The 22,756-nt window shown below is 53.8% G+C and overlaps 1 protein-coding gene across 1 annotated transcript in view; it reads left to right on the top strand.

The window, feature by feature from the left end:
- TLN2 (talin 2) overlaps nt 1–15,154 on the top strand; it is a 61,957-nt gene extending 46,803 nt beyond the window's left edge. The window contains exons 41-57 of the mRNA XM_083371066.1: nt 959–1,105; nt 1,590–1,691; nt 2,018–2,137; nt 2,887–3,033; nt 3,125–3,291; nt 4,301–4,484; nt 4,872–4,997; nt 5,621–5,737; nt 6,103–6,288; nt 7,450–7,557; nt 7,723–7,828; nt 8,815–8,939; nt 10,292–10,417; nt 11,011–11,073; nt 11,699–11,881; nt 12,057–12,182; nt 12,423–15,154. Of these exons, the coding sequence (XP_083227192.1) occupies nt 959–1,105; nt 1,590–1,691; nt 2,018–2,137; nt 2,887–3,033; nt 3,125–3,291; nt 4,301–4,484; nt 4,872–4,997; nt 5,621–5,737; nt 6,103–6,288; nt 7,450–7,557; nt 7,723–7,828; nt 8,815–8,939; nt 10,292–10,417; nt 11,011–11,073; nt 11,699–11,881; nt 12,057–12,182; nt 12,423–12,551 (2,262 nt within the window). The 3' untranslated portion in view covers nt 12,552–15,154. The remainder of the gene's footprint in view (nt 1–958; nt 1,106–1,589; nt 1,692–2,017; nt 2,138–2,886; nt 3,034–3,124; nt 3,292–4,300; nt 4,485–4,871; nt 4,998–5,620; nt 5,738–6,102; nt 6,289–7,449; nt 7,558–7,722; nt 7,829–8,814; nt 8,940–10,291; nt 10,418–11,010; nt 11,074–11,698; nt 11,882–12,056; nt 12,183–12,422) is intronic.
- Nucleotides 15,155–22,756: the final 7,602 nt, after the last annotated feature.

A 22,756-nucleotide genomic window follows, 5' to 3' on the forward strand; every position in this document is an offset into this window, starting at 1 on the left:
CAACCTGAAGATGGGTGGGCTTCCACTCCCCAAATTCCCAGCCAGCCTGGGCTAACTCAGGATAATGGGAGGTTTAGTTTGACATATATGGAGGGCAGCCAGCCAGAGCCTGCTTATTCCCTGAAATGCGTCCTGTTTGTCAGAAGGAAATTTCAGCAAGAAAACATGATTTGCATATTACAAGTCTTAAAATACGCTCCTTGGGAGCAATCACGTTTCAGACGCCGGTATGTGATGAGAGCCCTGGAGAATTCCTTTCCTGCCTCTTCTGCAAGGGCCTTTAATTAAAAACGCAGCCTTTGGTAATCAACTCCGTCTGATTAGGGTCTTCCGCAAGGAGCTCGGGCAGAAAATGTTCTAACTGCCTTTTTTTAAAAAAAAAAAAAAAGAAAGGATGCTTGGAATAAACTTTTGGGAAGTGGGGGATTGAAAACTTTTTCAAGAACTGCTTTGACTTCAATGTTCGGGGGAGCAAATTCTAAACATCACGAAGAGTTTGACTGTGGAAGCAATGATCCGGAGAGGGGATGGGCCTCCCTTTGCTGCTGAAATCACTCTAATTTGCATTCCTGCATTGTGCAGAGGGCCAGGCTTGATGACCTCAGTGGTATCTTCCAATTCTAAGATCCTCTGACTAAATACTGAGCCCACTCTGTACAGATGCTGTATTTCCTCTTTGATACACCAGGAAGCTTGCAATTCAAGTTGTACCTGCCCTCCTTTAGAGCGGCAGTTGCAGCAACGTGGGAAAAAGCCTTTTGGAGAGAAGTCCTTTCCACGGGGTCCATTCTGCAGACACTGCAGCCCTTTGTAGAACCACTTGCTGCCGAAGGAGTCCTCTTCCTTGCAGCTTCTAGAGGAACCAGGAACCCGGCAGCATCCCACGTGAGGGGGCTCTGCGTGCATGATGGCGTTGTACAGGAAGGAAAGGGTGATGGGGCTCTGTTCTGTCTCCCAGGCTTCACACACTCATGATGCTATCCTGGAAGCAGCACAGCTCATGAAGGAAGCCGTGGATGACATCATGGTGACCTTGAATGAAGCTGCCAGTGAAGTAGGCATGGTGGGGAACATGGTGGATTCCATTGCTGAAGCCATGAGTAAGGTGAGCAAGGAGCTTCTGGATCCATTGCTGCTTCTCGTGGGGGACCCATGCAGCTTTCTCAAGGAGGCTCAAACTAGGCTGACCACCGTCCAAATTCTTTACTTGTTTCTTAAGCATTATAATAATCTTTTCTAGCAGCTTTCGTATTATTGTTTGTTGAAATAGGGACACTGTGGGGATTTGGGGAAAATGCGTCTATGCCCAGCCCTTCATCCTTCTCCTCCAGGCAGGTGAAAATGAGTCTACTGGTTCTCCAACTGGGTGGTCCTACCCAAAAAGATGGGGCTGCTTCAACCTTTTCTTGCATCTTGGTCATTCTCAGTCAGATCTTCTAGGTGATGGACAGTGGCGTTGGACCTCACTCCTATAATCTGAAGCTGATGGCTGGGCTGATTATGAAATGTGTAGTCCAACGGTTCTGAAGGGCCTCAGGTTGAGGTCTTCTACTCTCCCTTGCTGACAGTCTTTCCTCTCCACCATACAGCTAGATGAAGGGACACCCTCCGATCCCAAAGGGTCCTTTGTGGACTACCAGACCACCGTTGTCAAATACTGCAGGGCCATCGCAGTCACAGCTCAAGAGATGGTAAGAGAAGCACCGCCTGTTCTCGCTTCATGGCTTCGTTTTTTAATTAAAGGATAGATCTGCTTGGCAAATGCCCAGAAATGGGGTCTTTTGCAAGGGACAAAATAGAAAGCTGGAGTGACAGTTCAGAACAAGTCAAAACCCAACCTTCACACCACAACAGAATCCCTCCATTAAACAGGTTAAGATACTGGAGGAGGCTAGCAGCAAGAGAGAGAGCAAGCAAAATTGGAGGTGGGATCTCCCAAAGCCCCATCAGGTCTTTCAGTCTGTTTGCAAGGCAACATTGCAAACTAGGATTCTCATCCTTGTTTCCATCCTTTCAGATGACCAAGGCGGTCACTAATCCAGAGGAACTGGGAGGACTCGCATCGCAAATGACCACCGACTATGGACACCTGGCTTCCCAGGGACGGATGGCGGCAGGGACTGCGGAACCGGAGGAGGTCTGCCATCCTGGTCCCCCCCTTAAGTGCATGAGCCCCTGCGGGGTTGTGGGAAATGAGGAGACCACAGTAGATCCGGGGGCAGCTACAGTGGTTCAAAGTTTTGCATTCCCCTCGATTGGGAACCCTAAGAGAACACTAAACAAGGAGCAAACGATCAGAAACCTTTGGAATTTTCCATTTCATCAATTGCAGAAGACATTCCTTTAATGAGACTTTTCCTTCTTCTGATTTATTTCCTCTCAACGTTCAGAGAGGCTGTTAGTCCTGGTTTTAATTTGCTTTTTGTTCTACAATAGCCACAGACACGATCACAGAAAGTAATATAACATTGTTGTTGTTAGCTGCGAAGTCGTGTCCGACCCATCGCGACCCTATGGACAATGTTCCTCCAGGCCTTCCTGTCCTCTACCATCTTCTGGAGTCCATTTAAGCTCACGCCTACTGCTTCAGTGACTCCATCCAGCCACCTCATTCTCTGTCGTCCCCTTCTTCTATTGCCCTCGATCTTTCCCAGCATTAGGCTTTTCTCCAAACAGACGCGAGGGGTGCTGCTTCGTAAGCTTGTATGAAGAGGCGTCTTCCTGTTCACGAGCTGGAAGCCCATCCTTAGCCTTGTTCTTCCAGCAGCTGATCCGCTCTTCCTGCAGCCCTTCAGCCGCCTTTCCTGCTCCTCTGCTTGGGAGGATGCCCAGCCAGGAGCCCTTTTGTCATCTGTTCTTTCTTCTGCCCTCTTTTTGGCTCCACAGATAGGGTTCCAGATCAGAACACGGGTTCAAGAACTTGGACACAGCTGCATCTTCCTGGTCCAAAAAGCCGGGGCCTTGCAGATATGTCCAACCGATGCCTACACCAAGCGAGAGTTGATCGAATGCACCCGGACGGTCAGCGAAAAGGTGCGGGCTTCCCAAAGTGTGACCCCCGCCCTGGCCCTCCTTCCTTTGGTGGGCCGCCCCTGCATCCACCTTGCTCCCTTCTCTTGGACAGGTGTCCCTGGTGTTGTCGGCTCTCCAGGCGGGGAACAAAGGCACCCAGGCGTGCATCACCGCAGCCAGCGCCGTCTCTGGCATCATTGCTGACCTGGACACCACCATCATGTTTGCTGCGGCCGGGACACTGAACGCCGAGAACAACGAATCCTTTGCCGATCACAGGTGAGGCTGGGTACATAATGGAGGCGGGGGGCGCTGGGGGTAAGTTTACTCTGAAATTCTTGGGAGGTTTGGAAAGAAGCGACAATGTAGAGGTTCACGAGGAAACTGCATTCAGCTGTTGGTTTAATAGCAGTAGTAATAGAAGAGCAGTTAGACTTATGTACCACTTCACAGTGCTTTGCAGCCTTCTCTAAGCAGTTTACAGAGACAGCATCTTGCCCCCCCAACAATCTGTGTCCTCATTTTACTGACCTGGGAAGGATGGGAGGCTGAGTCAACCTTGAGCCGGTCAGGATTGAACTGCTAGTAGTCGGCAGAATTAGCCTGCAGTACTGCATTCTAAGCACTACTCCACCATTACTAATAGTAGTAGTAATGTGACGTTATTCAAGATCCAAAGGTCAAATTAACTGTACTATTGTATTTTAGCTAGGAGTACAGAGAATTTGTGTCCTGAATCGTTAGAAATAATTTTAATTTCCTTTGGCCTAAATAAATTTTTTTCCCTTCACCTTTAAACAGCAGATAATTTGGTAAAGATAAATTCTTTGTCCGTAAAGATAAATCCTAAGTAAGACAAACCATCCAAAACTCAACACCGCATTCAGGTCAACACTCGGAGCTAAGTTTTGATTTTGATAATTATAAATATAATGAATTTAATAAATAAAACTGTTGCATCACCCAAGAAATAGGTTGTGGACCTGCAGTCCACTCTTTAGAACTAATTTCAAAGTTAATTACAGTAACAGATTTTGGAAATACTGCATTCATGATTGTAGCCGAGCATAAATCGGAACAATTGGTTTATTTTTTAAGTTCACATCCAATGCGATTAAAGCTAAAAGGGAGGGTGGAATGCAGGAGAGGCAATCAATCAGAAATGCACCAATAAGAACGGCACAAACAGCTTCCGCTGCTTTGCACCTGTTTATGCAGACGAGGGGAAGGTGCTGCCTGATGTTTGCGGCTCCTGCTCACCCCACTTCCACCCCGTTCCTTTTCCCAGGGAAAATATTCTAAAGACCGCAAAGGCTTTGGTTGAAGACACCAAGCTGCTGGTCTCCGGAGCTGCCTCCAGCCAGGAGAAGTTGGCCCAAGCAGCTCAGTCTTCCGCCAGCACCATCACGCAGCTGGCGGAGGTGGTGAAGTTGGGAGCGGCCAGCCTGGGCTCAGATGACCCTGAAACGCAGGTGTGTATGGAGGGGGTGGGGCTGTGCCATAGGATGGGCTCCATCATAGGATCGGAGGGAGGTTGGGTCACCCGCCAAATCGCCTAGAACCTCTTGCCAGACAAGACCTTCTGCTGGGCTTCTGGAGCCAGGTTGGGTGAACGCAGAGGATCAAGAAGCCCAGGAGCCTGCAAGTAGCTGCGGGTCAGTTCTGTTTCTTCTGTTTTTTACGTATTTATCAAATTTATATAGCTGCTCACCTCACTAGAGATCAGGTGGTTGAAATGTTCTCCGCCTGTTCTCCAGTGCTGGTTCACTTTATAAACTAGAATATCTCCTCACTAAAGGCCAGAAGACCTGGCGGGATGGAGAACCTCTAGAGAAGCTAACAGGCCCTGTTTCTGACAGGTTGTGCTAATCAATGCCATTAAGGATGTGGCGAAGGCCTTGTCTGACCTCATCGGTGCCACCAAGGGAGCCGCCAGCAAGCCAGCAGACGACCCGTCCATGTACCAGCTCAAGGGGGCTGCCAAGGTGCGGGGAAAAATGCTCTTCCTTGTTGAGTCTCAGCCAGGTTGCCCACAGGAGCTTTGGCCTTCTGTCTCAAATATTGCTTTTACCTCCATTCCCAGAATTGGCAAATAATTGCCGGCAACTATTTAAGGCGCGAGGGTGGTCCTTGCAGATCTTCTCGACACTCGAGCTGCGTTTCCTCCTGGGGGGAATTGTGCTTTTTGCTTCTCTTGCAAACAGCTCTGGGGTTTTGAGATTAAGCTCTGCACGTGTTCTGTTCTTCTGAGTTTGTTCTGCCGACACGTAACACGTTTTGTCAAAAGGCCTTCAGTATAATGGGTGCTGCTGCCAGGCTCCTGATTTCTCCCAGCAGAGACCAGCCAGGTTCTCCTCTTGCAGCCCCCCAAGGCAGACCTTTGCTCCAGAAAGGGTCCACGTTTCAGCCATGCAAGAGATTTCCTATGCCCCCCGATGTTCAAAATACCTTTTCTGCATCCGTCATCCCTCCCTCCTCTGCAGTGGGGCTGGACTCCCCACACCCTTGCACAAATCCTGCTGCTGACAGCGGGAAGGATCGGCCCTGCCTTCCAGAGGACTGGGAGACGCTGCAATGGCTCCTTTCCTTCTCCCTCCCTCCCTCCTAGGTGATGGTGACCAACGTCACCTCCCTCCTGAAGACGGTCAAGGCGGTCGAGGACGAGGCCACCCGTGGAACGAGGGCCCTGGAGGCCACCATTGAGTACATCAAGCAGGAGCTCACGGTATCCACGCCGCATCCAGATCCCAGCCATTCCCACCCAACTTGCTAAAACTGAGATTTGGGGAGGGGCTCTGCTTTCCAGCTGAGCACTGGTTTCTGACCTTCCCTTCGGGGGGGTGGGGAGCAGAGCAACTTGCGTGGGCCGCAGTGTCGTCATTCCGGTGGCTTCTTGTGCAGAGGTCTGGGGGAGCCTGGCAGTTGCTGCCCTTTAGAGGAAGGGTCTTAGTTCTCCCCTGCCAGCTCGGGGCTGGCTTTCTTCAACAGGGACGGCCCCTTTTTCCATTGACCCCCCTCCCCCCCCGTTGCTTCGTGGTGTTTCTGTGGCAGCACCCCTTACCTTTCTTCCCCCCTCCTTCGTGTCTCCAGGTGTTCCAGTCCAAGGACGTTCCCGAGAAGACCTGCTCCCCAGAAGAATCCATCCGGATGACGAAAGGCATCACCGTGGCAACGGCCAAAGCCGTGGCAGCCGGGAACTCCTGCCGGCAAGAGGATGTGATTGCCACGGCCAACCTCAGCCGCAAAGCCGTGGCTGACATGCTGGCGGCTTGCAAGGTAAACTCCTCGAGAGCCTCTCCTGATTCGGGGCTGATTTACGGAGACGCTGGAAGGAGGGGGCGGCAGTGAAACGAAAGTGGATGGCTTTTCAAAGGGGCTGGATCAGTTCCCAGGGAGAGGCCCCTTTGGGACTGTGGATGGGGAGGGCTCCGTGGACTCTCCAGGTTTGAGGGCAGCCTCCCTCCAGCCCCCAGTTCGAGGAGCACAGCAGAAGGGGGGGGTGTTCCACACCCCACCAGACTCGTCTTCTTGCATTTAAGCGAGGCCAGCAAAGAAACACATGGAGGGTTTGAGAACTAAATACAGGTTTTGCTAGTTACATTGGGAGCCAACTCACAGGGCTGCACAGCGATTCAGAGGCTGTCTGTGTATGTAAGTGTGTTTGTGTTTGAGTGTAAGTCTGAGATGAACAGAGACAGAATCTCCTGTTTTGCTCTGCTCGTTGCTTGGAGCTGCAGAACCCAAAGAACGGATTCTGGGGGCATCCCACGGACCAAAGGAGTTTTGTTTCAGGAGGGGAATGGGGAATAAAAGCCCTCCCCCCCACACACACACACGCTTGGCAGCAGCCCAGCCCTGGGAACAGCTGTATCCCATCCTGGCCAGGAGACGGAGCCTGTGAGCTGCAGATCCCAAGTCAAAACTCTCAAGTTGAACTGCGGCTTCTGGTCAAGCTTTGTCCTCCCCAGGGTGGGGATCGGGAGGGGGTGTCTCCTCCTGCAGTCCACGTGCACAGAGCATCCCCTGTAGCCTGGGGGGCCCAGATCTCCCCCTGGGTGGAAGGGATCTTGATTGGCAACCTGAGCACATGGCTAATCTTTGGTGTCTCAAAAGCCCAGCGCATTTCGCATTCGGTTCTCAAGGGTGCGTACAGCCTCCCGCAGAATGGAGCTCTTTGGCAGCTGGGGGTCGAAATGCCTTGGCCAGGGGGTGCCGATAGGGGAATGCTCATTTCTTGGGGAGCATGCAGGATTGGGACCCTCCCGCCCCCCATCGGTTGATCAGGAGGAGCGAGGCGTCGACCACGGAGGAAGCCTTTTCTGCCCCAAATGTGGTGGAAAGACCCCCTCAGCATTTGGTGGGCACCCTTTTTGTGGCTTCCCCATCTCTGCCAGGAGCTCTGGCTCCCTCTGAAGGGCTTGGTGTTCTGCCCCACAGCAAGCCTCCTTCCACCCCGATGTCAGCGAAGACGTGCGGGCGAGAGCGCTGCATTACGGGACAGAGTGCACCTTGGCTTACCTGCAGCTCTTGGAACATGTCCTGACGGTAACGAGGGCGCTGGCTTCAGGGGAGTTGCTGAGATCGTGCTGGCTGCGGGATGCCTGCGGTTGGCCAGGCCAGATCGAGAGAAGGGGGATCTGGGAGGAAAAGAGGGGAGATGCTGAGAAAGCCTTTTGTGCACCTGTCCCCTCCCTCCCGTTCAATGCGCAGATCCTCCAGAAGCCCAGTGCCGAGCTGAAGCATCTGCTGGCGGCCTTGTCCAAGGGGGTGGCGGGGGCAGTGACGGAGCTCATACAGTCTGCCGAAGCCATGAAAGGTAAGATTCCTCTCCTGCGGAAATTGCCCCGTGCTCCCAGAGCAAGTCAGGTTGGAACCAAGGTGGCCCCCTGTGGAGGCCAGAGAAAGGGGAGGGGAGGCCCCTTTCTGGGCAGGGGCTGCTGCCGAAAAGCTCCTGGCCTTTATCCCTCTCTTGGCAGGGGACACACACGGGGGGGGGGGGGAGTCTGAAGAAGGGCCTTGTAGAGGAGTCGGCAGTGTTGGCTCTCTCCTGGTCGAGCTAAGGGAGAAAAAGAATCCTCTCCTCCTCCTTATGGAGGCCTAGAAACTAAACAACCGCCTTAATTTATCTAGATTTAGAAACCAAACAGCATAAACCCTGTTTGACCTTGAGGAGGAGACCAGCAGAAAATCCCAGGGCTGCAGGCTGGGGTCGGCCTTAATAAGTAGCCCGGCCAGATGGGCTAAGGCTGCCTTGGTGTCAGGTTACATGAAGAGAATCTTTCAGTTCTGACACTGCAATTCTTTCCCCGTCTCCTGTACAGCCCAGAAACTAGGGCGGCCTCTTCTCAGCTTCTTGCCCACCCACATTCCTGCTGTGGGCTAAGCTGCCTTTTGTCTGGCCCTTCCCTTGGCTGGTCTCCTCGTCCTGGTCATTCCCACATTCGTTGCAGCCAGGTGGGGAAGCCAAAGAAGCCACTGGTGGCATTTGGATGTTGAGTCTGAGTTGAAGGTGTCTCCTTCCATTGTCCTTATATGACAGCCTTCGCTGGTACCTTGCTCTGACCTGGTATGGCATCTCCTCGAGGTGTAACGTTTTACTTATAAATGGTCAATGAGAGACGTTACAACAAACAGAGGTACAGAGATAGCAGTAACACAACGGATGAAATAAACAAGACCGCAGACTAGAAGATGTGAGGACTACACAAGCTGCATCTGTCTCCCAGCTGAGGAGATCAAATAGTTGTTACTTTAGTTGTAAAATAGACTACAATAACCTGTATTGTTGTCTACAATCTCCAGGTACCGAGTGGGTCAACCCTGAAGACCCCACCGTGATTGCCGAGACGGAATTACTCGGAGCTGCTGCTTCCATTGAAGCGGCTGCCAAAAAGCTGGAGCAGCTGAAACCCAGAGCCAAGCCCAAGGTGAGCAGGGCTGCAATCTGGAGACCGTCTCCTAGGGAAGACCAACAAGAAGCAGGGATACCAAGCAGAATCTCTCCTCTCCTGAAGGGCCGGGGAGATGCACGCGGTGTTCTTAGAGCAGGCATGTCAAACTCGCGACGTCACGTGACGTCGCGCAACGTATCGGGACAGTTTTGCCGTTGCCGTCAATGGGGTGGGTGCGGCTTCCACGTGACGCATTCAGCCCGCAGGCCGGCAGTCTGACCCCCCTGTCTTAGAGAGTCTCGGCTGAATGGGGGTGAGAAACCACGGTCTCCTGGACCCTCAAAGAGATGCTTTGGGGAAATGACAGGAGGGGTCTGTGCCCACTTGTCTGCAAGGTCTGAAGAAGAGGCTTGGCTGAGGAGGGGGAGACCTTGCCTCTGTGTTGAGGAGGACATTGTGATGGCCGTCTCAGGCCTGTCCTAGCCACGTGTGAGCCACATCTGGCCAAAGCAGCTGCTTTTCCAAGACCAGCCAGAGCAGAGCAGGCCAGACTTAAGTGACCGGTGGTACCCCACACGCTCCCTTTCTCTCCAACGCGGAAGCTGCCCAGAGATTATCAGTCACACTGAGATATTCTGAGATGGGTTGAAGGAGAAGCTGGTGCTTTGCGTTTGTCCGGATGCTTCCCAATATGTTGAGAGAGCGCGAATATTTACGGGAACAAACGATCGTCTCTTTCCGAGGCTCATGACACAGGATAGAAAATCTTTTGTGCGCTTTCTGCTGAGAGGCCGTGGGGGGCAGCAGGGATCTTGCAACGGGGACCTTGGTTCCCCTCGAACTGGGCCCATCGGCTCCAGCCACTGGAGGGCGCCAGCCTGGCTTCCACCAACTGAGCACGCCTCTCCACAGCCTGACCCCCACCCGAATGCCTTTTTTGTCCTGTGAGACTCTGTGTGATATGTTTGATATATTAGGTTGTAATTTAGCCCAACTATATATCAAACATTCCTACGGTGTCTCGCTTTGTCTCCGGGAAGTTGTTTTCCATAGAACATGGCAGGAGGCAATAACAAATTCCTCAGGGAGGTTTTGAGGAATGTTTGCAGATTCTTCTGATGTTTTTTTCTCCCCCAGTTGCATAGGGGAGAGGGGGGGTCAAATGCAAGGACCCCTGCCATGCACTTTATTTATTTAATCTTTATCTCTTCGCTTTGGTCTCTTTGCTGCCCCGTCCAAGAGGCCGGACCTCCGTATGGGGAGTGACACGCATTGCCACAAAATGTGGCTTCTAACCTTGTGGGAGGTTTTAAAATAGCCAGGCCAGATGGTCAGTCACGGGAATCGCCAGGTGCGGCCAGCCTGATGGGCTCCTTTTCTGATTGCAGCTGGCGGACGAGACCCTGGACTTTGAGGAACAGATTCTCGAAGCAGCCAAGTCCATCGCGGCCGCCACCAGCGCCCTCGTCAAGTCGGCCTCTGCTGCTCAGCGAGAGCTGGTCGCCCAAGGCAAGGTGGGTGACCGAGACCCCCACTTGGAAGCTCTCTGTCTCTCTCCGCCCCACGCCCGGACCACTTCCCCTTTCTCTCCAACGAATCCTGGCCACCTATTTCTACGCTGTATATTTTCCAGCTGTAATTGTAAAATAACTACAGTGGCCTGGCTGGCCGCCTGCAATCTACTAATCCAAAGGCAGAGCTGCATTTGCGGCTTAATGTGATTGGTCGACCCAAAGCCAATCCGGAGAAGCCAGGAGAGAAAAAGGAAGTAGTAGCCTTGACGGCGCCATCTTCTTCCAGCTGTGTAGTGCCCAGGTGCGCAGTTTGATCCTACCTTGAAGACCAAGGATTCCTTAGAATACCTCCTCAAGCTTGGCGACTTGAAGATGGGTGGACTTCCAATTCCAAGAATGGGGAATTCTGGGAGTTGACGTCCCCTCATCGTGAAGTTGAATTCTGGGAGTTCCACTCCCACCCACCTTCAAGTTGCCAAGCTTGCGAAATGCTGCTTTAGAAAGCAAAAAAATAATAATTCCCTTTCCATTTTATTTACCAAACAACCGTGCTTTGAAATGTTGTGAAGGCCTTTTTGAATTTGGACTTCCAGGTGGGGGCCATTCCTGCCAACGCTGCCGACGATGGACAGTGGTCCCAGGGGCTGATTTCTGCGGTGAGTCCCTTCTGAGTTTGCCAATCACTTCTTCAAGCTTCCAGCCAACCTCTCGGCCTTTGCGGCTCCTCTTGTTGGCCGAGGAGAGCGGACGGAGGGAGGGCCGGAGGGCAGACTGCGGATCCCGAGATCCAGTTGCCTGCGCGGTGCTGGATGAGTTGTAGGCAGGCCTCAACTTTCGAGCACAACGGGGCCCAAGGTTTCTGTTGCTCAGCAAGGCAGTCGTTAAGTGAGTTGCACCCCATTTGGTGACCATTTTTGCCACAGCCATTAAGGCAATTGTTGCAGTTGTTAAGCAAATCTGGCTTCCCCCGTTGACTTTGCTCGTCAGAAGCCAGCTGAGAAGGCCCCAAACGGGGACCCCGGGACAGGGCGACTCTCGCCAGTACAGGCCAGTTTCCAAGCGCCCAAATTTTGGTCACGTGACCATGAGGGGGATGCTGCAACAATCCTGTGAAAAACGGTCACAAGTCGTGTTTTTCAGTGCCGTTGTAACTTTGAATGGTCACTGAGCAAATATGGTTATTCACGGAGGACTACCGTCCTCCTTTGACTGGGCCTGAGGGGCACCTGGCCCAGCTCCGCACTCAGGCGGGGCCTGGCCCTCTTCCGATGCCCTTGGCAGGCCCGGATGGTGGCAGCCGCGACCAGCAACCTCTGTGAGGCGGCCAACGCCTCGGTCCAGGGCCACGCCAGCGAGGAGAAGCTCATCTCCTCGGCCAAGCAAGTGGCCGCCTCCACGGCACAGCTGCTGGTGGCCTGCAAAGTGAAGGCCGACCAGGACTCGGAGGCCATGAGGAGGCTGCAGGTAAGCGTGCTCCGCTCGCAGGTAGGGCGTCCCCAAATGGGCGGGAGGAAGGGGAGATGAGGCCCTTCCTTCACAGGCTGAAGTGGCCCTTGGGGAGCTGTGTGCACAACACACCTTCAGATTGCATACGGTCTAAGCAACAGACTTCCCGCTGCCGTCTGCTCTCCGTCCACAGGTGGCAGGCAATGCCGTGAAACGGGCGTCGGACAACCTGGTCAGGGCAGCCCAGAAGGCGGCCTTTGGGAAGGCGGATGATGATGACGTGGTGGTGAAGACCAAGTTTGTGGGGGGCATCGCGCAGGTGAGTCTGCTCCCCCCCATTTCCTCTCAGGTTGAGGGGCGCTTGAGTCTGTCGGAGGAACCATGGACTCGCCATGGGAGAAGAGGGAGAAAGGGCAACTTCCCTCAGGGGTCCCCTCGGGGGCGCCGGACGCCGCATGACCTGGACTCTGCCACGCTCCAGCTGCTCCTCAGCCGAGGAGGCTGGCTGGTGTTGCGTAGCTTGGGCTTCTGTAGCACCATCCGTGTCTCGCTTCCCCAGATCATCGCAGCCCAGGAGGAGATGCTGAAGAAGGAGCGGGAATTGGAGGAAGCCCGGAAAAAGCTGGCCCAGATCCGCCAGCAGCAGTACAAGTTCCTCCCGAGCGAGCTGCGGGAAGAGGAAGGCTAACCGCTCGCACGGGCCTCGCTGGGAAGAAAGTGAGCCGAGCACGGGGTGGGGGTGGGAGGGAAGGTGGAGGGGCCGTGCTACAGAGAGACACTGCCAAGCCCTCGCCAACATTTGGGGTGTGTGAGAAGACCCAACGCTTCATCCACAGCCTCCTGGCAAGCCCGCCCCGGGGTACAGTGTTAGGGTACCCCCTCTGCCCCGCCCCCACTCCCCGGCCTTTGTTTCTTGTATCTCAGGAGAAAAAGATCTTGCCTCTCACGACTGGGGTGATCGAGTCAGTATTATAGCATATCCTGAAGTTTTGATCTATTTATTATCCTCTTTGGTATCACTTGAGAAGTCTTTGACCCGGCGAGGCCGCCCCTCCCCTGGAGCTGGGGAGGTGGCTCTCTGCCGGTTTCACAGATGGAGGAACCTTTCACAGGGCCCTATTGCACTAAAAGTACTCGGTTCAGCACATTGTGGACAGCAGCCCCTCCTGTGCCCCCAACCAAGAATTAGAATAGCCTGCTTTGGGAAGGATGCGATGCCCATTCGCCCGGATTCCTCTGGGGCAGGGAGCACCAAACACAACAGTTCAGCATTAAACACAACCATTTTTCTCTCTCGTTTTTGTGGATGCTTTGTTTTCTGGGGTGTCTACCCTGGTCCGAAGTGTTTCACTGCTGCGAACGAGGACAGGCCCAAGAGGCGGATTTAGACCTGGGATGGCACCACGTTGTGTCCGTTAAAGCTGCTCTTGGGTTGTGAGTTTAAACTCTATGAACCCCTGAGGACTAGTAACATATATTTTGGTCTTCTTTCTTTCCTTCTTTCTTTTTGTTCCCTGAGCTTTACTAAGGGAAGTCAGATGTTGATTTTAGGAATTGCAAAAGGCCATGTCTGCATATTTAACATCTGAACAATAAAACCAGACTGTATTTTTCCAGTAAATGATCAGTGGACCGCTCTCTAAACTGAAGCGGTTTATAAAAAAAGCTCCATCTGAGTAAGAGGCTGCAATTTCAAAGGTGCTGCAAGTATTTTTCCCTTAATGTGACATAAAATCTTAGCTAAGGTAAAATTATTCTTTGTGCTTCTTATTCCAAACCGCGACATGACTTAAAACAGGGCAATTCCTTAATATGTTTTGGCTGAGCTCTCTCAATCAACCAAACTGTTGGGTGGCAGAAATTTCCAGAACAGGGGTTGCAATTTGTCTTCTGGGGGGAAAAAAGCTTGCTCAAACCATCCTGAATACCTTGAAGCTTCCTTAAGCATTGTAGCTCACCTTGTGGCCAGCCGCTCAGCTCGACTCTGGGGAAGCATCATCTGGCTGAAGGGCGGGCGGGTGGGGGGGCAGAATTCAGTCAGGAAGCTCAGGCTGGGTGCTGGAGAGTCTCAGCCAGGGGTGTTTGGCTGGGTGGCGTCTACGTGCCAAGCTGCAGAAGCCGGGGCAAAATCTGCTTGTGGACTGTGTCCTCCGGCCTGTGGGTGGTCAGTGTGGACAGGAGGTCGGATCTCCACGAAATGTGTCACCAGCCAGCCCGAAAGTAGCAGAGCCGTGTTTCTGCCCTGCAAGACCCCCTTCCTGCAGGGATTGTTCCATAAGGGTCCCCATGATTGGCAGCTCCTGATCATGCCACATGGTCACCAGAAACAGATCCCTGGATAGAGAACACTTTGCCAGAATTTCATGTTATTTTGGGAAAGGATGCTCCCTGTGGCGACCTGCCTGGGCTCCAGTCTGGCTCTCCGTTGAGAAGGGGACCGTTTGAAGGACGGGCTTCTGTGAACAGATCTCTCTTGTGAACAGCTTTTGTCCGTTGCCCCCCCCCCCATTGTAAAACCTACACCAAACGCCCGACTGGCGTTGTGCGGCAGAGACATTTAGGGAAACGTGCAGAAAGGGGGACGTGGGACTCCAGAGGCCAAGCAGGGGAACTGGCACCAAGGCTGAAGCGAGAGAATTTCCAGATGCAGTTTGTGTTTCCTCCGGCATCCTCCAGCAAAACAGCCGTGCTGGCAAAGAGCGTTAAATTGCAGATGGGTTGAATCTGGGGTGCTTCAGTCAAAAAGGGGGGTGGCTCTTGAGGAAGGGGACACCACGGCCACTAAGTTGTTCTTCTCCAGGCTGCGCCCCTCTGCTCTCGTCCACTAAAATGCCACCCTTGGTGCTCGGCGTTGGCTTTCTGAAGAAGCACCTGGTCGACCACGGCTCCCTTCACCTGGAAGAGCCGTGCTCACCTTTCCTGGGTGGGCTTCCTGTGAAGGAGGGGGTCCTTGCTTCAGGCCAGACGCTTCATTGGTAGAGTGGGAAAGTGTCCCCACTGGAAGCAACAGGGAAGGAGGGCCTGCTGGTGATTCTTCCCGTCCTTCAACAACTGGAAGCTCTCACAGACTGTTGCTGTGCTTCCCTGGAACATCTGGATGCAGCCGAGGCTCCTTTCCTGGCACCCAGGCTTCTGGGAGAGGGGCTCGCCCTCAGAAAAAGCCGTCCCCGCCCAAAGGAAGATGGGCACTGTCCAAAATGATGCACTCTCTTAATGTTACACTGTATGTATGCTCTTTATCTGGCCCACAAAGCTGTTTTGTATTTACCCTAAATAAAATTTTGAACCAAATTGCTCCTTCCTTCCGTGCTCTCACGAGCCCACCAGCAATTCTGTTTTCTAAAATGTTCTGCTCCCCATTTCAGTGGGGAATCCTTGGGTCAAGAAACGACCTTACACAGGAGAAGAACCGTGTTCACCTTGAGGAGAGCCTTGAAGCTTTAACACGTTGGTTGCATTGGTGTTCCTTTGTGCAATGGTGCTGAGGGATCCCTGTTCCCTGGTCAGAGACTCCCCCTTTTGATTACTACAATGTGTTCCAATTTGGGCTGCCCTTGAAGAACTAGAAGGTCAGTGGTGTCAGCTGGGTAAGTTTCACTTGGAACTGTTGATTCCTAATATTTTTTAAAAAGCAAATTCCCAGATCCTTTATTACCGGTAGGAGGAATGTAAACTCAGCATATAAATCAGCCGCTGTGAGAGCTGCCGGGGGAGAGTGGACATCAAGGTAGTAGAGTCACCAATGAGCCCCGTGTTTGTTTATGCACAGAGTCACTGAGGCACCTGGGCCAAATCTTTGCCCGGAAGAGCTTCGAGTCTAAAAGGAGGAAGAGGAAAGAAAACCAAGTGGGGAGAATAGGCATGGGATGGAATAGAATAGAAGTAGGAAATAAGGAGTAAAGTAGAATTAGAATAGAATAGAATATTCTTTTTTGGCCAAGTGTGATTGGGCACACAAGGAATTTGTCTCCGGTGCAGAAGCTCTTGGAGAGGGATAATGATATCCTGCCGGGGAACAGTCCAAATTCCGAGTTGCCCGTCTGATCTGTTCTTTTAAGCCCCTTTGGAGGAGGAAAAAGGAATAAGCTGAGAATGAGACTCTGCATTCCCAGCATATTTGGCGAGGCAATTGCCCAGTGCAGGAAAACTTAGCAAGCAGCTTCTGTTGCCAGCCAGTCTTCCAGGCTCAGGAATTCAGAAATGCTTGGTGCTCGTGTGGCTGGCCGAGGGGGCAGCATTCCTGAGCTGAGTTGTCACCATCTGTGGTGCTCCAGGTTGGGCTTCTTCGAAACAAACTGTTTTGTCCGGCACTCCCCGTTTAATCTCTCCACCGGTGCTTTCACAAGACTTGCCTTCCTTGCCTCCCAGGTTTGGTGCCAAAAAACCCTTTGTCTGAGAGCTGCCCGTTGGCCGAGCGGTGCCGTTTTCCTGCTGGCAGAAGAAGGCAGCCCTCCGTTCATCCTGGAAGCACCGCAGGAGCCAAATCAGAAAGGCATCTCTGGGTGCAGCTGGGCTGAAGGTGGGGGCAGAGTGTGTGTGTGTGGGGGGGGGTAACCGTTGGTCAACTGGTCAGCAGCTAGGTCTCCCCAATGCGAAGAGACCTGGACAGACTGGTCAGGACGTGGCTGGTTTGGCTTTGGTTTACCTGTTCGGTGAACCAGCCATCGTGGCTTAGAGCAGTGTTTCTCAATCTAGGCCACGGCTCCTCAACCTTGGCAACTTAAAGACTTGTGGACTCCAGCTCCCAGAATTCTGGGAGTTGAAGTCCACGAGTCTTAAGTTGCCAAGGTTGAGGACCCCTGATCTAGGCAACTTCTCAGATAGGTGGATTCCCTATGCTGGCTGGGGAATTCTGGGAACTGGAGTCCACCCATCTTAAATTGCCCTGGTTGAGAAACCCTGGCTTAGTGCAGCAAACAGACTCAGCCCTGCCACTTTTCACCAGGTTTGCCCTTAGCAGTGAGCGCAACCTGCCCTTTCCTGGAGCCACTGCTGGGTGGGGATGGTGGGAGATGTACTCCAATCCCGGCAGGTGGGGGGGGAGGGCAGGCTTGGGAGGGCTACCCCGGGCAAGCGGCTTGACCCCACTTAGAAGGTCTTCAGTGGAGGGAAAGGTCCTGGCTGCCCCACCCAGCCTCACCACATTTGCCTTTTTCCTCTAGAATGGAGAGTACAAAACGCTGGCACGTCGTGGGCATAAATCACTGCCTTCCCCCAGAGAGCGCCAGAAAAGGCCTGGTTTCCCCCGGGCTCCTTTTTAAAATGGAAATTTATCGTCCCTTGTGACAAAAGCGAACTACAGCTGCTTTCTGGAGCCGGCCAGGGTCCTTCTGGTCCAGGATCTGACAGGCCAGCTAGGAAGCCCTCCTGGTGGTCAGGGCTGAGCTCCCCCCAGGAGCAGAAAGGGGGCAAGATCGGCTTCCTTCCTGAAAACTTGCCTAAGCCTCCTGAAAAGCACCCAGAGCCAGGAGGGTGGTTGGGGGCCAAGACCTCTCGAGGAAGGCTTCTCCCTTAAAAGAGGGGGAGGGAAATTCCCCATAGCCCCCTCCTCAAGCTCTCCTGGGCTCAGGCATCTGTAGCCAAGGAATTGGCGATGCCCAGAGTTTGCCATTTCCAACTGACACCCCCCAGGAACTGCCCCCCCTCTGCCTGGGTGCCTCTCTGGGGGGGGGTTTCCTGTTGGTTACAAAGTGCCCCTCCCCCATGGCCAAGACACAGAGCAGAGGCTGCCAAGGAGTAGAGGAGGGAGGAGGGCAGGGTGATTCCTGGGGTCCAGTGGGATCCGCTCCATATTAGGGTATTTTGCTCCATCTGCCCGGATAGGGACCTCTGCTTCAGGCCGGCATTCCAGAGGGCTGCACGGCAGATGTCCTGTTTTCAATCTTCTCCCCAGGGCTGCTCTTTAAAGGGGCAGCTGCCCCGTTCGGAGAGGGGCGGGAAGGCGAGCGTTTCAGAAAAGCCCTGGCAGGGCTCAGTTTTTTAACATGGGGGGGAGACGGGGGGGGGAGGAAAGCAGGCAGCTAATTGACAGGAAGCCTTCCTCCCTCCCTTCCTTTCTGCAGGAGATTTGTCCCTTCCTCCCCCCACTTCTTCCTTACAGGCAGGCCCAGTTTGTACCTTTAGCAGCTACTTCATCCTGCCCCAGTTTTATGGCCTCTTCTGGGGATGAATTGCCTCGCTGTGGTCAGATCTGGTGTGCATCACCAGAGGCCAGAGGGACAGGACTGCCGGGGGGAAAGATTCCCCCAAAGGGTGCAAAGAGCTGCCGGACCCACTGGGGTCCCTAGAGAGCGTTTCTCGCTTCTTCCCTGCCTGCCCCGGGAAGGTCCTGGAGTGAAGGAGGGGGTCCCTTTGGATAACGGGGCTCAGCCTCGGGGTCTTGCCTCATCACTCACACCACCAAAGGGGAATCCGGGGGGGGGGGATGCCACATTCAGGCCCCTCTAATGCAAAGACGTGCAGAGTTAAACCCAGCCTTCCCTCATTGCAAAGAGGCGTGGGGGGCGTGGAGCTTCTCCATCCATGCCTGCAGGAGGTGCCCCCCCTCCCAGCGAGGGAGCAGGCGGCTGACTGAAGACCTGGGACATGCAGAGGAAGGGAGGCCTGAGCACATTTTCCAGGGATGACGTGATTCACCGTTGCCCTTGTAAGAACATGAGCGGGAAGGTCTGCTCTCCTCAGCTTCAACCTTTCCTCCCAAAGCACAAATCAGGAAACGGCAGTGGCGTAGCGTGGGGGGTGCAGGGGGGGCCGGCCGCACCGGGCGCAACATCTGGGGGGGCGCCCATTAAGCTCGCCGGAGGGGGACGATTCCGCTTCGCCGAGGGTCGGTGGTAGTGGGGGGACGGCAGCCGGTCAAGCCCGGCAACGCGTCAGATCCCGCCGCCGGCACCGGCACCTCTCCGTCTGCCGACGCCCCGTTGGGATCAGGCCAAGGCGCGTTGGGACGGGGCAAAGAGAAGAGCAGCGCCGCTGCCGCCCTTTCCGTGCTGGATTCGCACCCGGGGCCAAAAAACAAAAACAAAAAACAAAGGCGCCAAGGAGGGCCCGCTCAGCGGCGCTTCGGAAGGCCCGAGTGGGCTCTGCCGCTTCGTCTCCGCGATCGCGCGCGAAGCCAAGCTGGGGATGGAGGCAGCCGGCAAAGGCTCGGCTTATGAGCCTCGCAGAAGATCAGCCACCCACTCGCGGGAGGGGCGGAGCGGGACGCCGCAGTGTCCACGTGGCTCCGCGCCGTGGTTAATCCCCGCTGCACCTGCGGCTGCCATGGCGGGGGAAAAGGAACGGCGGGTTAAGTTTTCGAGGGACGAGTTACTCGCCTTTTTTTTATTTCCCTCCACCCCACCCCACCCCACCCCGCTCGCTTCTTTTTCCCCAGGGAATCTGAAGCTACTTTGCGCACATCAAAAGCCTTGAGTATTTGCGGCTGAACTCTGAAAATCGCTGACCCGAAGGCAGCCCTCTCAAAGCACCAATCCAAACGGAAGCGGGGGGGGGGGGGGCAGAGATTCATTCGCCCCGACCCACCTTTATTCAGGGAGGCGTGCATCACACGCCAATTTTTTTTTATTTAGGGTTTTGATGAACACACGACAAGGGGAGCAATAGTCGTCCCTGGCATTCCTTTAAGCCAGTGGTGTAGCGTGGGGGGGTGCAGGGTGGGCCGGGCGCAACATCTGGAGGGGCGCATTAGATGCATTTTATTTTAATTACATCAGTATTTTCATAACAAACAATACATGTGCTTAGGGGGGTAAGGGTTTCTTTAACTAATCTAGTGGAAGAGACTCGAGTGTTAAAATCCACGGGTTAGGGGGCGCAAATTACTTGCCTTGACCCGGGTGCTGACAACCCACGCTACGCCACTGGGAAACGGGTCTGCCTGCCTCCTTCACTGACGCCCAGCGCCGTGGTCAGCAACAGCCGTTCGCGTGAGAAAATCCAGTAACAATGCAGCCCCCTGCCCACCCTCCCCCGGGGTTCATCGCAACTCCCGGGAGCAGAGCTGGAAGAGAAACTCCTGGATTGTTTAGGTTTCCAGCTGCAGGGGTGACCTTTTCTTTTTCTGTGCCCCCCCCCATTACAAAGAGGGACCCTCTTTTGCTGTCTTCCGAATCCTCTTTCTCTGCAACCTTTGGTCTAAAAGAAAGGGAAAGGCTTCAGCTTTAACGGGGGGGGGGGGGGGCGCAGGGAAGGAGTTATAAGCCCCTTCTCTCCTTTTCTCCACATCTTTCCCACCTGCACAGAACTGCCTGAAGCCTTGAACAGTCCGTGCAGGCTTATTCAAAGCTTGGGGACAATCTTTGCCGAAAAAATAAAGGCCAACAAGGAAAGGAGAGAAGCTTAAGCAAGCCTCCGTTAGCCAAAAAAGGCCCGCTTCCTGCTCCCCCCCCCCCCCCCCGAGCCTGCCCGGGCAGAGGAAACGGGGATGTCCATCTAAGGCAGCGGAGGTGGCTGCAGGTAGGGTGATGTCATACAATTAATTGCAGGGTTTTTCTCCCAGGCTGGGGGGGGGACGGAGTCACAGATGATCTCATGGGCAGCTGTTACATAAGGCAACTTGGCTTTATGCGCACGGTTGGGTGGGTTTGCCCTGGGGTTGCGTTTTTGCACCTTTTGATCAACGGAAAGGCAGGGCAAGGTGATGACAGGGAAAGGAATCGGGGCTTGGCTTGGTCCACTTTGACTAGCCGGAGGGCATCTGTTGGGATCTTCTGTTCTCAGGTGGGCATCAAAGGCCGGAGGGAGACACACCCCCCCTGCCTTCAGAAGAAGAGGAGGAAGCAGGAGGCTGCCCCCCCCCTTAACCTGTTCCTGCACTCCCAGAAAGAGATCTGACTTGCTAAGCAACCTTGAGTAGGAGATTCTCAACAACTCAGAGCTTTTCTTGCCCCATGGGCTTGGGGGGTTCTCCGAGGCTTTGTAGTAAAGTCATCGGTAGATGGTCACGTGCTTTAAGCAGCACCCTTGTCCTCCATGAGGTTCTTTCCCTGGATGGAAAAAGGAACATGGTGTGAATTGGTGTGAATTCTGCCATGCTAGTTTTATAAACCAAGGATAATTGCTCCACATGATGAATGTGGACAATGGAGGCTTCTTCAACTGCCCATCCAGAAAACAAAGCTTAGCACAACATGTGAAAGCGAGATGGGAAGACACAGTTTCCATCCAACTTCCTTTGGCTGTGTTCAGTGAGACACTTCACCACAGTTAATGCAACAAGGGCTTACCCAAAACAACCAATGTTCTGGGCTGGCACTACAATGGAGCCTTAATCTGATTGCACAAGCGGGTTTGCAGAGCACACCAGGCTAAATCGTGGCTGTAGGTTGGCTTGCTTTCTGTGGGTCTTCCACAAGAGGCGACACAGGTTAACGCTCAGATCCTGGATCACTTCCAGCGCCTGCTTCCCTCTGCAGAGCTGCTGCTGCTGAATCCAGCCTCCACAAGCGGCCTGGTGGGGCAGCCGTAGCTATAAAAGGCAAAGTGGAGCATTTGTTTAGGAATTGTGAAAAGTGTAGGATGTGCCAAGGGCTTTAAGAGGAGCTCCTAGGAGATGAGAGCCCTGTTCACCTGTAGCCCTGGGCAGAGAGCGCTGAAGTCAATCAGAATAAAGCTGGGAGGGACCTTGGAGGTCTTCTAGTCCAACCCCCTGCTCAAGCAGGAGACCCGGCCTAGACCATTTCAGACAAGTGGCTGTCCAGTCTCTTCTTCAAAGCCTCCAGCGATGAAGCACCCACAACTTCTGGAGGCAAGGAATTACGCTGATTAGTTGTTCTCAGGGTCAGGAAGTTTCTCCTAACATTGAGTCCCAGGTGGGGAAATGGAAGCAACGAGGCCTGTCCACCTTGGCCAGCTCATCTCAGCTGTCACCTGTTGGGTCCAAGCCTCACCAACCTGTATCCTAGTTTTGGCTCCTCAATGTTTGGTCAAACTAATGGGGTTAAACCTTGTCTAGCAAAGCAGGCCTGCCTTGAAATAGCTGAAATGTAACCATGGTTGTGCACTAAGGACCGAGGGTGCAAAGGCATACTGTGACCATGGCATGGCAAGGGAGCTCGCCTAGTGCAAGAGTGTGTAGCTCCTATTGGCCTCGGGGTGGGTGGAACACACAGGTGTGTGACCCCAGTGAGGCCTGAGCACATGAAGTCGCCCGGTCTGCCTTCTGTGTGTTGGCCCACCAAGCTGAAGGTTTGGGGACCTTGGTCATTAACCTTTTGCTCCAGCAGAGGGCGCCCCCCCCAGAGTGCAGTTCGGTTTTTGTCCAAGGAGGAAGCCTTCAGCCGTGGTGGCAAAGTTCTGTCTAGTAGTGGAGAAGACAAGGTAGCTTTTTGGACGACTTTTGCCTTTGGAGAAATGCGGGGACGTCCCGGCTTTGACGGAAGGTCTGTGGACCCAAAAGGGGCTCCGATCTGTTGAAGAGATGCAGTCTTTTGCGCCTCCTCTGGTTCCCAGCGCAGGACAGCTGGCCCGCCTCCAGAGTAGCCCGGGGATCTTTGGTCTCCAGTTCGACCTTTCAGCATCTCTCTGCCTGGCCAGAGGGCTAACCCTCACCCCCTGCTCTGCCTTGAGTGGACGGGAGGATCAAGCTCAGCAGAGGCTTCCCCAGCTGGCACCCACCCAAGGGGATGGATTACAACTCCCATCCACACAGAGGGTAGGACATGATACTCTTACACATCACCTTAAGACTTGGTTCATTCAATCAGCCATAATAGACTAGGTCCACACGTGCCATATTCTAGCATTCACAAATTACTTAGTGTGCAGTAGTGAAAACTAAAGCAAGACACCAACATGGTGGCTTGTGAGCTGTATGAACCAAGGGTTGCAGCGCAGAAAAGCTGGAGGGGGCCAGGCTGTCTTAGCGCAGCTGGGGGACCTGGGAGGCCAGCA

The sequence above is a fragment of the Vipera ursinii genome, assembly GCF_947247035.1.
Source record: "Vipera ursinii genome assembly, chromosome: 11".
Taxonomy (NCBI): Eukaryota; Metazoa; Chordata; class Lepidosauria; order Squamata; family Viperidae; genus Vipera; species Vipera ursinii.